This window comes from Drosophila sechellia, chromosome 3R, assembly GCF_004382195.2.
Source record: "Drosophila sechellia strain sech25 chromosome 3R, ASM438219v1, whole genome shotgun sequence".
Taxonomy (NCBI): Eukaryota; Metazoa; Arthropoda; class Insecta; order Diptera; family Drosophilidae; genus Drosophila; species Drosophila sechellia.
In genome coordinates, this window is record NC_045952.1 from 27725535 (window position 1) to 27739128 (window position 13594).

A 13594-nucleotide genomic window follows, 5' to 3' on the forward strand; every position below is an offset into this window, starting at 1 on the left:
AAGGGATCCCAGAATGAGAGCTCAGACGGTAAGCGGCGGCGAAGGCGACGCATAATTTGTAATAAACCTCCAGGACTAATGTGTCTCTCTGCCGCCGCAGACCCACCATCCACCTCCAGAACCATCCATTGCCATCCATCGCCTTCATCGCCTCCCCCTTGGAGGGAAGTGAGCCCAGGACAGAGTCATAAAAATGAACCGCCAAGAATGAACGAAAAATTTGAGCCTTTAAACTTTTCACTTAATGAATCTAAGCGGAGTGAGCGGTGGGCAGTGCTGGACGTGATCGTCGTAGCCGTCATCAAAACCTCCGCAGGTAGTGAAGTTGTGCAACATTTTTTCCCAGGAACTTCTGCCGCTGCCGTGGCTCCTTATTGAAGCATATCGAGAACTGGTGCCACAGCATTCCATGGGACATCCACCGAAAGCCAAGAGCACAACACTAAGACCGGGTATCTCCACCAACCAACCAACAAAAAAAGAAGTGAAATAAACTACCAAAATGCAGGCAAACACCGCGGACGTATCAAAGACCTAAGCAGCCATCCATTGATTCGCATTTGTTGTTGCACCGTCTGGTTAGAACTGCAAGCTTACCTGACCAAACCATTTAACGTGCCAGACACATTTTCGGCGAAATGTTTTTAACAGCCTCGGAATGGAACCACATCGCCACGCAGCGAATCCGATTGGATTGGATTGGATCGCATCGGCTCGAATCCGGACATGCGAAGGCTAAGAACATGATATAATCGGTACTGGTTGGGAATAATGGAAGATTCCTTAAGTTACGAAGTACCTATAGATACTAGGGATCTCTATGGTATTAATGATCTAGCAAAGTTATATAAGAACTATTTCTGAGGGTTCATAGTTTCATATCAGTTGAAGAAGGGTTTCTAGAAGTTTCCATGCCCCTATGGTTCTTAAAAAGGTATGTACATTAGTAATGGGTATATGTTAGTCCTTAAGCTCGAATCCTATACTCGGCTCTTATTCTTTCCTTATTTGGCTGGGCGGCTTGTCGAAAGAATTCGCCAATGCGAGACTCTGCGTGATTAGAGAGCCAAATTGTGCATTTCGCCGGGCTTGAACTTGGGCTCCAACTTGGGCTCGATTTTGGACTGGGGATTTATGGGGTGGTGTGAGTGCGACTTGGAATTGGTCTCCTCGTCTCACCCACAATCGCGACATCTTTCTCGTTTATTGAAAGCAGCAAGGAGTACATGTCTGTTATCGCTGTTTGCCAAGATCGTTATGTGTGGTTCCCGCGCCCCGCAGTTGTGCATGGGTAGTAGTGGTCCCTCCCAGTGATTGGGTCTGCTTGTATGGCGTGTGTTTGTAGAAGACCGCCAAAGTGCAGGCCACAATCGCTTTCGAGCTGTGTGTGTGACTCAGATTTTGGCGCGAAAAGTTGGCGTCTTTGGATTTTTTGGGGCTGCTGTGGGGCAGGTTAAATGCGATACGAGAATCGAAGGAAGCAGATAAAAGAAAAGGGAAATTCTTGTGTTCTTAGGGATTCCCATAGGCATGGCTCTTCCGTTTTCCTGTTCTCACTTTCACCGGAAGGAAATCCCGTCCAACTTTTGGCAAACTTCTTGCGCGCTGGGTCACATTGGTGTTCCAACCTTGGGTTGTCCTAAGCAAACAAAGTTACACCGCAGACATGACCACATCCTGATGTTCAGTTCGAGAACTGTGGCGAACCGGGGTTCTCGGATGGCCGTTAAGCAAAGTTCGATTGACCGCAAAAACCCCAGAGAGTCGAAGTAGAGCCCAAGTGACATTTGCTTGTAATCCAATACGCTTGAAGAGGCTGCGAATGGTCTTTGGTCAGGTCTTGTCTTGTCTTACATAATCGATATAAGACGCACCACTTGCACGAAAGAGGATCTAAAGTCCTTAAAATCAGGAGCAGCCGTAGAGGAGGCGGGACGGAACGAGGAACAGTTAGGCGCAGGTTGCGAACTTCATGTTTGCTCTTCAAGTGTTTGCTTTAGCGGGAAACCCTCGAGATTTCGGTGGGCGAGGCACCTGTGACTAACCGTTCTTGCGCAATCCGGGTTTTTTTTTCCCCCATTTCCCAGTTCGGGGAATCGAACCGCAAAGAGTCCATAGATTTTGCGGACCTCCGGTGACAGTTAGCAGCGATAGTGGGTTCGACATTCGATACTCGGGATGCGGGGAAAGTGATCCTGGCTTAAGGATTCCGTTGCTATCGGCGGGACAAATCTAGGCGCAGCACTTGAATCCGTTGGACACTTGAGGCGAAACAATTTTCTCATCATTGGCAATGCGTTGGTCAATTAATGGGCTGGCAGATAGGAGCATAGGCAAGAGGATCCTGGACAAATACGAGTATCCTGTTGTGCACTTCGCTTAGCCGTTGACACTCCAAATAAAGTGCAACAACGGCAAAAAGATACTTTTTTTACGGCTAGTTAGAGATATCCCTTGTTGGACAGACAGTTTGACATTTTTGTGTTCCTGTCGCCGCCGTCCTGTGGTGTCCTGTGTGTCCTCTGTGCTGTTAGACAAACAACAAGTGTTTGCCAGTGTGTGCGTGGTGCCTTGAGCAGGATCTTGAGACGGTTGAGAAGTTTGGGATGGGATCTTGTGGGGACACATCAGCTGAGCCGAGGAGTGCTGGGAAAATTTCTGTTCAATCAGCTGTTGGTAACACATAAACCCCTGGCCGTTAGAAACTGTTGTTGGCGACGAGGCTATGGGAAAATCAGGACGTAGTAGGGGTCTTGGTCTGCGGGATCTCGATCTCGGCTGACTTGTCCTGAAGTGTAGCTAAACCTGTTTGACTTTTGTTGTTTATTATTGTTTTTTAGCTGTGTGGGTAGCCCTAATGCTCTAACTTGTTGCTGCTTTGTCCCGATTTTTGGACCAAACAAAGGCCCAGCAAATCATCAAGTGCTGATGCTGCTGATGATGATGATGGGAATTTGGAATAGAAGTCCGATTGCACCATCATTTTTCCAGCTGCACGAGCGTGGCGAGTGGGCGAAAAATCAGGCAGGGATTTGGGATGCAGGACTCGGGGTTTTGGAATCAAGGATCGTACCTGCCGTGTGCTGATCTCACGCTCGCCAAACAATGCCAATGCCGAGTCAATGACAAAGTACTGGGCTGGTCAGGACGTTACAGGTTAGAGGTTACTGGCTGTGGGTTGGGGCGATCAGCTGGGATATTCCCATCACAAATAGACCCTAATAACGCTGTTTCCATTGCCATTGTGCTCTCCCCTCGAGGTGTTACAATTGCAGAATTATTGCCCTGGGAAGCGGCTCCACCTCCGTTTCGTAGGACCACCGAGCGGATTCCAGTCCGGATCCCCGATCATTCGGGCCCCGTCAGTTAACCCACGCCCTGAACCATAAACTTCGACAGTCAACACAGCGAAGAGGTCCCATAAACACAAGACACCCGCTCAATGAGCGAAACGCTATGCAAACATTTAAATAAAAAGGGGAACCGAATTCTTAATTGTTGTTCTCTTATGAAGAGTTATGTGCCAGTGGGATCAGGTTCGTTATAATAGTAATAGTAACTAATAATAGTATAATAGTATAAACATTGGGAAGATTCCTTTCTAATAGTTTAAGATATTTGGAATGGAGTCTTCGAAGCTTCGGTCTTCTAAGCTACCCTATCTACACTTCCCTTGCTTTTCTGTTCCATTCGCATTGAGCCAGAGTGCATAAAAAACCGAATTTGTCCGTTACAAAAATCTGCCGCGCGGCGACAGAGAAAGGGAGAGAGAGCGGGCGCGTGTTTGTGAGTGTGTGTTTATGTTTGATAAAATGCGATATGGGCACATTCCCATTCCACTCCCTTCCCACCGAAACTGCCCTCGCGCCAAGCAGAGTGCGAGCGAGACAGGCACAGGGGTGGAGAAACGGAGAATCGGAGAAACGGAGAACGTGAGTCTCTCTGGCTCCGCATGTGTTCATGCTCCATCTCCAGGCCTGGAGAATGAGAATCAGACTCGCAGCGCGAACGAGACTCAGCCAACATAAACGGGAATAACGTATTTTTGCTGTCGTTGTGGCAGGCACACACATACACACACAAACGCTTAGACAGCGAGAAGGATAGATAGATATTGGGAGATCCCCTCCCCACAAAACCACCCACACTTGTGCAGAGTAAACTAATGTGATATACTACGATCTATTGAATAGTTGAATTTATCTAAGACAAATCCCATACTTAAACAGAGGATATAGAAGAATCCACAATTGAAAACTCTAGAACTTTCGTTGGCAGTTAAGTTTTGCAAGTTTTCCTTTAGATTTCGAAAAGATACTTGTACCCAATTTTATATCTGATATCTCACTTTTATGATGAATTTCCTATCATATTTCGATTATATTTCTCTGTGTGCACTCGGCATAGACTGTCAACTTTTCAGAGCCGAAGTCAAGGCAATAAAACTGAAATAATTGAAAACCAGACAGAGCAACGGGAATAGCGAGATAGGAATAAAATGAGTGGGGGGATTGGGGTGGGGGGAGGCTTACTATTTGTGACCAAAAATATCTAAAAGATTAGATGGCGGGCATTTGGGAACCCCTTTTGGCTCCACTGCTGGCAGACTCCGAGTTTTGGGGGCCAGACGACGAAAGCAACACACTTATGATTAATGTTCTGGCAAAATTGAAAATATATTTTTAACCCCACATGAGCAGCAACGGCGAGCGGAAATGAGGAAGTCTTGGTTTGGTTTATGTTCTGCCAAAAGAGTTGGGGTGGATCCGTTCTTGGGGTATAGTATGCTCGACATACGGGGCTGATCACGATCACCAGAAGTGGGATTAGGAGGGGGAGTGTTCGCTGGTACCATTTCCATAAAGAGGAAGTTGGATTTATTGTAGATGAAATTCTCGGAAAGCGGCAATTGAATGGGGAGGATAGAGTTGAAAGGGGAGTCTGTTTCGGGGGAAGAAGGAGGGAAATGGTACGAAGCTGAGAAAAATGGAGTTGAGGAATGGTAATAATGACAATAATAAAGACATTCTTACATTGATAGATTTATAAATCACAAATGAGTCGGAAAATCAGTGGCCCTTGAAAGTATGCAACACTTTTTGCAATCCGCTTTTAAAACCTTGTTTCTCTTTGGAAAATAGTATTTCCAAAGTTCTATCAGCTTAATTGGGAAATGGTTAACCTATTTTAGATTTGCAAAACATATACAACTGCCATTGTTTTCACAAATTCTTTGTTTGTCCACTTGACCCTGCCCGATCTTCTTCGAAGTTAATTAAAAATGCATGAGCAATTATCGATTCTACGAATCATTTCATGGCATTCGCATTGAAGGCTGGCCCATAAATCTCCCCGGCTTCGAATCGAGATCAATGCACGTGCGAATCCCAACATCCAAGTGCTGGGAATGTTTAGAAAGACCCAAAATGCACCGGCAATTCGAGAGCAAATTGCGCAGTCGCAGAGTGGACAGCAAGATAAATGACCTGCTGACCCAGCCCATAAACGATGCTGTCACTGGGCAGATAGTTCCCAAAGTCAGCCAAAGAAAGATAATAGTAGTAATAATAAAATAGACAGCAAACTGCGACAGACAGAAGAAAGAGTACTGCACTGTAGAATAAACACGCCAGGATATCAAGTGTACATGTCTCAGCTCGACTCTTTTCGGATCGTATCGTATCGGATCGGATCGGATGGGATGGGATGGCGAAGAGCATGAGTTATGTTGCTCGGACTGCGAAAGATCTCCAGTTTCTGGTTTCTGCACTTGCAACTGCAGTGGAAATCGCCGGCATTGTGCCCGGATAGATGGCCCGAAAGAGAGTATCGTGGGAATGGGCATTGTGACAAAAACTCGAAAAAAAAAGGAAAATTATCTGTGGGCTTCAAGTGTCGCCAATGCCCGAGTCTCAGTCGTGTTTTCTTAGACAAATGTGTCCAATTTTCAGTTGTTGTCCCATTTTTTCTTCCCACTGGCCACAAAGAAAGTGTAGTACGCGTTTACCATGCGACCGACATCCTCGATCCTTCGTCCTTGCAGCCTCGCATCCTTGGGCTCAAGTGGTCAACGCTGGGAAAGACAATCGCAGACAGTCTAATTTGTGCGCGGGCCACTTGAGTCTGGGAATGGAAAAGAAAGGTTGGGCGTGCACCTCTCCGTGGACAAAAGTGAAGGAGTAGTCCTGCACCGAGTGTCCTGCACCGAGGGCAGATGCATTTGGCGTGCGTGGGAGTCAATTTTGTGAGGGCCAGTGTGGGCACGATGACGCAAGGGACATTATATAGTATTCCCTAAATGCACTTTCTCACGACCCAAAAGTAAGGTGTCAATTTTGGAGAAGGCAGAAAGCCGAGATTCCCAACGTGACTCTTTTCAAATCCAATTTCATGAGGAGAAAACGAATGTAATCTTTCTGCAATAAATATTTTGCTATAGAAATGTGGATAGCCAGTGGTTTATTCCGCAAGCCAAGTTGATCGTATCAAACTGAATCTTAAGCAAAATTTGTATACTTTTTTTATGGACTTTTACTTTGAAAATCATATCCCACGGACCATGCACATGTTACTTCTACTTTGGACTATAACCTGTTGGTCAGGAATTAAGCATTATTTATGATCCGAAGCGACGTTTTATGGCCATTAACACCGACTCTTCCGGTCGAAAAGGTCGCAATGTATCGTAAATCAATGGAATCCCGATAAAATAACTGCGATATATACTTAACACAAAGGTTCAGATAGGGCGGAGATTGCATGAATGGATCGCGGCGAAGAAGAACGAAGGTACATACGTCGATTTGGACACGGATGTGGCAACAATGTTGCTAAGTCTGTGCAAACATTTGAAAGTTTGCTCAGAGATAAGTGATCCCAACTGTTCGATAAGCGTGGCATGGGGCAGCTACATGCTCGATAGGGCATCCAGCAGATAAAAAGTAAGGGTATCAGCATAAGAGTCTCGAGAAATCCGCGCTGTTTCCTTCATTTTTGGGCTGGTGATAAAATGAAAGTGAAAAAACCTCTGCTGACTGCCGAGTAATGTTTGTGCGATAAGCAAACATCAGATACGCAGATATGCCACAGATGCAGTCCAGATACAGATACATTTGGTCTCCAGATACGAGCTGGCCGACAGAAGTGTGCAAACATATTTGAACTTAGTTAAAAGCGCGTAAAAAGTCGATAAATGTCACTTATCTGTTTGTATAAATAATAATAAAGCCCACAGTGGTCAGGGGAGTGTGGAAGTTGACTGGCCAAAAGGGGGGTTCACGACTTATCTTTCACTATAAGATGATGCCATACATTTCACTTGGATCGCTTTACTACAAAGCTACGATAGATCACACAATTTCGTTCAGTGTAAGTTGTAGAGGAAACATGAGTCTGCGGGTTGCGCAGAAACGGAAATCGGAGCGAGTGATGCAAATACGGCGAACAAAAAAAGAGAATTAGCGCCAGCTGCAGTCGAGTGACGTCACCGAGATATCGGCTGAACATACGCCCCCGGTTTTAACCCCCCACAGTCCGCTTAACCCGCATGTGTGCGCCAGTGATAAACCGAGTTTTTATGAATGGAAGAAACGGACTTCTGATTGCTTTATAACCGGCGTTTCGTTATTTGCCGCTTCTTATCAATGGAACCCGGCGAGAATGCGGCGATAAGTCGCCTCTTTTGAACACTGACCTTGGGGGACGGCCAAAAGATACTGTCATAAGACCAGATGATATATCCCGCGACGAGAGTGTGTGCAAATAATGGGGCGCTACGCGGAGCACATGTGTGTATCTGCAAATCATATTTTATCCTACTGCGGAAACGACTGCGACGTGCTCCCAGAAGAATTGCTCGTCTTCTCCAATTTCGCGTCGAATTTTAGTCAAGCGATTCGCTACAATTCCATTCCAGTCGGCAATTTATGCAGACTTATCGCATATGCCACATCGTACGAGTATGCATATATCTGCATACATATGTCATATGTTCGCGAACACTTTATTTTATTTTATTTTATTTGATTTTCAGCTTCTTTCAATATTTACTAAGCCCGGCGCGTGCTTTGGTTTGTGAATGAAGCGAATTATGTGTTATATGCATATTGTCGGGGGTATGATTCAATTGATCCAATTCCCAAGCCAAGCCAATACTCTGTTTTATTGGGGCCTCAAGTGCTGTCAGCTTTGATAAGATTCCAAACATTATATACTTAGCAGGGCATTTCCATTTCTATTTTCAAGAATTATTGTGTATTTTGTGATATTGGTAAAAAATGTTGCTGACTTTTCGCATTTTTATACCCTCACAAATAAGGGTATTGTGGTTAAGCAACATCTTAAATTTACGTACATTTGAAGAGTATTTCAATATTCGATCGTGAAAAAGCTAAGCCTTGTTGATCCATAACACACAGCTGTGTTTGTGGGTATGTCAGCTATTTCGCGAATAACCGAAACAGTTAAGTGAAAAACGGAGAATACCCGGTCATATTCCTAGAAATAATCACATGAATCCATAAACATCAACCGCATTCCTGAACAGTCGGGTTTTATCGCTTTCCGGGTCATCTGTGAATGGGACTTCTGGCCACTCCCCGCCATTGACCAGAATCATCATATTGAATGGCCGGTGCTGTATCTCTAAGATATTCCTGGAACACATTTGGGTGACACAGTCGCGGCCTCTTCAAAACGATTCGAGCCCCCGCCGCCTGGTGAGGGTTTTATTATACTTTAGGATCGCGGACAAAGGATGAGTGCTGGTTCGGTTGGATCGGAAACCTAGAAATAATGCTGGACAAAAGTGTTAAGGTTGCGTAGAGAAATTGTTTGGAAAATATGAATTACAAGGCACTCGAAGCGAGTCCAAAACTCCCCGAAGAGTTACCTGCCGCGCTCTGCACGATTTTTCCCATTATGCGAGGCATTGTGGCAGGTTGCTCGACTCTGCTTCTCGTTGCATCCACACTTTTTTAAGTGCCTGCCGTAAAAAATCATCGTTCTGGTTCGCGCGATCCTTGAAGTAGGTGTTAAACAAACAGCAGCCCGATGAGAAGCTGTGCGAAATCTCTCTACAAGGCAAAATATATATCGCAAAAGGACGAAAGAATGGCATCCAAGGGGGTAAAGGTGAAAGGAGCAGAGGAATCCTTTATGGAAAATAACTTCTGTTCAATTTGAGAGGCGACTTGAAAGTGCTCCTCGAAGGTATCTTGTGGTTTTTAAGGCTTGACCTTAAGATACTTGAATTCTGAACACTTGAGCTCATATTTCTAAGGAGTACTGCTGTTTTTACTAAAAGCAGTCCTTACAATTTGTTCATATATCCACTGTTATTTTAGAGGACGGACCGTACAATGCTTTTCTTAGAGCATTTTTGAAGTCATCATATTGCCGGTGATTATATATTTTCTTTGGCAATGTTCTCAATAGCCTTTAGTTTATTTATTTATTTACTTTGAAAACTTATCACTCCGCTTTGATAACAGCTAGTTGTTATAACACAAAGTCATTTCTTTTTATTTAGCAGTTCGAAGTTCTAAACTGCTGAGAACTGTGCAGAAACAATAGTATTGTTACAATTACTAGATTTATTTGTCCCGCTAAAAAAACCTACGTATTACATGCCTTTAACAAGACACGTTTATAGCATGACTATGGCCATTCAATGGCCTAGACAAAGGCCATTTAAAAACCCATTTCATACAATTAATAACAATAAAATTACACTAAAATTGCAACAACACCGCACACCCCCAACAAGGCGGAACACAAAGGACACAAAGGCCATTGTCGCAGGATCTGATCCACTTGCCACCGCCGCCGCTATTCAAAGTAACTCGTAACTCTGGTCGCTTCATTCACGAAACGCACTGTACTATATAGTCGGGCACTGGGACACAATGGGCGTGGCTCTGCGCACTCGACTTCGAAATCCAGAGACACCGAGTTGCAGGAACACATTGCACGTGCGTGAGTGCAACAATTGTCCTGCGAACTGCAATTGTGTCATGTCCTGATCGCTGCTCGATCCTGTTTATCCTGCACTGTCCAGCTCGAGAAGTGTACTTTTCCATTTAAGATCAGCGATGTGAAAATTTCCAAGACGTGATTTTTACGTTGTTTTTTCCTCAAAGCGTAGCCATTGAGCCATTGTTTGCGCAGTTCATTAGTTGCCAGGACTCGAGTTCATTTCGGTGGACACGTACATGTCGGGAAAATGCCGCCAAAAACGGTAGGACGGATTTTCCTGCCAAGCTTTGCCGCCTCAGCTGCGGTTGAGTGTTTTTTTGTGTGCTTCTTGCGAGTTTGGTGCTTCGAACATTAAACTAATTTATCACCAATATATGCCAGGATCCTGGGCGCAGGATGGGCTGGGAAAGGACACCCCTTTCGGTGGGAATCGCTCGTGTGTTGGACTTTTGTGTCTACTTACCATAATGAAAACATTTTCAAATATTTTATGCAAAGTCCTGACATGACCTTTGCCGAACCTCAACTGCCGCGTCTCCCGTTGCGCTCGATGTCCTGTCCCGAGTGTCCCGAATGGGAACTGCAGCACACACATGTATGGATATCTCATCCCATCCCTTACCGGTTCGTAATTTGCGATCTGAACTAGTTTTCGGCGTGGCTCTGTCATTATGTAGATTTTTCAGTCCGCGAGTACACGATCGCCCCACAAAAATTGGAAGGGGAATCCGAATACTTAGTGGAATACACCGATGTTGTTGCTGTTAGTCGGGATGTTCCATGTTCATCGGGTTTGTTTACGGGGGTCATCAGAACTGGGATTTGTTCTCACAGGAAATATATGTGTGCTAGACCATAAACCTTGAAAGCACAAAGAGAACCAGATAACGATCCAGTCCAAATGTATCCACCGGCAAATGGGAAAAGGCAACACAAAGCCGCAATTTGGCTGGTGAAAATCATCGAGGTCGATCCATTTGCAGGACCATATACCCATTTATATGTGTAGCTCTCCTACATATCCGCCTCCGCCGCGATGAGTGACTGCCGGGTTTGACTGTCTAGGCCGCAGGTACGTAGCGATTAACCGCCGAGCTATTGCCACCGCAATTAGGATCGCATCGGAGCGGGATGCCCGAGATCCCAATAAAAGCCAAATTGAATCGGATTTGGGAGCGGGCAACTAGTGCAGGACCTGCAAGGATGCAGCTGATAATGGCAAAGAATTGCGTCGTCACAGGTTCACAGAGATGGCCGGCCAAAAAGGAAGACAAGTAGTGCTGGGGGGGAAAAGGTAGAACAATTTTTTAACATCAAACGAATAAAGGTCGCTCTCGCACACTCGTATTTACTTTGGAAAAGGGAGCTCCTGATTTGTTGCAAGATTTCTTCGTAAATGGCATAAAAAACCGCTCGAGAAACAAGGCGACAAGCCGTGGGATCGCCGTGGCTGCGGCTGTGGATCGTTGTTAAGATTGTTAATGGCACCCGACCTGTTCACGTCCACGATCTCACAATGTTGGACAATTAACACGGCCCAGCAAGAAGAAAGCCAGGTTTTTGGAGGCACATCCTTGGGAATGTCGGGCAGAACAGAGGCCGCTACAGAAATCAAGGCCCCCTATTTCATCGCATTTATCGCATTCCCGCGCCCCTTATGAATTGTTCATATTTTGTGGATCATTCGGGCCGAGGCAGTACCGCCATCAGCTGATCCAGGGGATTAATTATGTTGACAGGTTGCTGCGATTCAAGTGCCTTTGAATTGGAATTAACTTCTTGTGTAATATGTTCACGTTTCATTCAAGCAGCTCCTTTCATATCTTCCAGGAATCTACGTAACATCCTTCGGCTTCCCTTAATTTAGAAAGTGTCCAACTTATGTAATGTATGCCATTTCCTTTTAATGAAACTGTTCTTTGATGTTTCTTGGGAAATGTTGCTTAGCTAATATTATATTATATGAAATATGATATATATATGATATGATTTGCATTTGGCAGGTCCTACTTTTTCTGTGCGTACATCTGATCCACAAACTTCGAAATGCTGGGTCGGACTTGCATCTCGCTGAGCTGTAGGTCGACGTAGTTCTTGGTTTTCCGATAAGCTTCCACATTAGTGTAGCAGTGATGGACGTAGTTCTGACCCAAACTGGATAGTACGGCGTAGCGGAGATCTGACTTGGAAACTTTTCGAAGAACAGGTTTGGGCTCAGGCACTAGGGGAGTGATCGGCAGAAGGCTCGGCAAGGATGGGAGCACTGGGCTAGAGTCGGGTGGAGATATCTTAAAAATAACTTTTTGAACGGCTTTATCACTGGAAGTTTGTGGCTCCAGAGTTGGGAGCACTGGACTAGAGGCAGGGGGTGGTGGAGATATCTTAAAAGTAACTTTTGGAACAGATTTACTAGGAGTTTGAGGCACCTTTGGAGCGGGTGGATCAGCAGACTTGTAGGGCACGGCATCCACTTTCTTTCGGATGCTTAGTAGAAGCTTTGCCGAACTGGAAAGACCCTTCTCCAGTGCCCTCACCTCGTCTGAACTGGGTTCGAATTCCAACAAGTTGAAGCTCCAGCGGGAGATTCCATTGTCTTTCGTTAATGCATAGGCATAGTTTCGATCAGATTTTCTGGGGGTAAATGGGTTATAAGCCGTGGGTTCTACCAGTTTTTGAAGAAGCAACGATCTGTTAGTTGGTGGCTTGCAATTCTCCTCTAATTCTTTCTCTGCCTGCCCTACAGGAGCTTTGAGTGGCTGCGAAATCGTGGCCTTTGGTTTATTTAGGGTCCCAGAGTTTTGACGACTTCCATTAATTGTACTTTTCTCTTTCGCCTTGCGACAGTTCAATAGTTGTCCCTTGATCAGATGTGGACTCGATTCGATGGCACGCTCCATGTAAGAAGTGCGACCAAACAGCACCATGGCGTAGTTTATGTTACCCGTGCCGTTCCTCACGCTGACCCTCTCCAAATCCCCGAAATTACTGAAATAGGTGAATACATCCCGATGGGTAATGGCCTGGTCCAGGTCGGGAATGAACATCAGGCGATCGTTTTTCGCCTCGGGAGGCAGTCGTTTGGGTGGCTGGACTACCACTGTGCCAGGCTGGTACGGTTGGAGCTTCTCTTGTAGGGAATGGAAATGTGCTAGAATAGTGGAGGATTGAAAGTCCGTAAGAAGCTCAAAGTCCCTAATAGCCGCCCTCACCTGCCTTTTCCTCATAGACACTAGCTTGTTCAGTGATTATGGCTTCCCCAAGCTGGGCTTCACTAATCCTGGCTCTTTTTGGCGAAGGACACGAATCAAGTCCAGGCAAGTCCAATGGCGTGTTGGTCACCCCCAGGGGTTCAAGGGAAATCAATGAGCCCCACGAACTATCCATGCTTAGCAGTGTTTTTAAAGCCAAGTTGAAATATGCTTGGTTGATATACAATCCCAAAGCCAACCCGATCAATGACTATTTATTCTTAGAGTCGTGGAAGGGTAGTTTTCCTTTAAAAATTGCGATTCATACCAATAAAGTCCCACATTTTTACGCAGAATCAAAAGTCTATCCCCTGAGGTTTCCCCAAATCCTTATGAGTCAAACCTACTCAAACCTTTCCCATTGCATAAAT

General features: G+C 45.3%; 1 protein-coding gene across 1 annotated transcript; it reads right to left on the reverse strand.

Annotated features, from left to right (window-relative positions):
- Nucleotides 1-11739: 11739 nt before the first annotated feature.
- Nucleotides 11740-13370, reverse strand: LOC6612685. The gene is made up of 2 exons (XM_002037152.2): nucleotides 13185-13370; nucleotides 11740-13102 (listed from the first exon to the last, which is right to left on the reverse strand). The coding sequence occupies exons 1-2, from the start codon at nucleotides 13357-13359 to the stop codon at nucleotides 11982-11984; spliced, it is 1296 nt and encodes a 431-aa protein (XP_002037188.1). The 5' UTR covers nucleotides 13360-13370; the 3' UTR covers nucleotides 11740-11981.
- Between the last annotated feature and the right edge of the window lie 224 nt (nucleotides 13371-13594).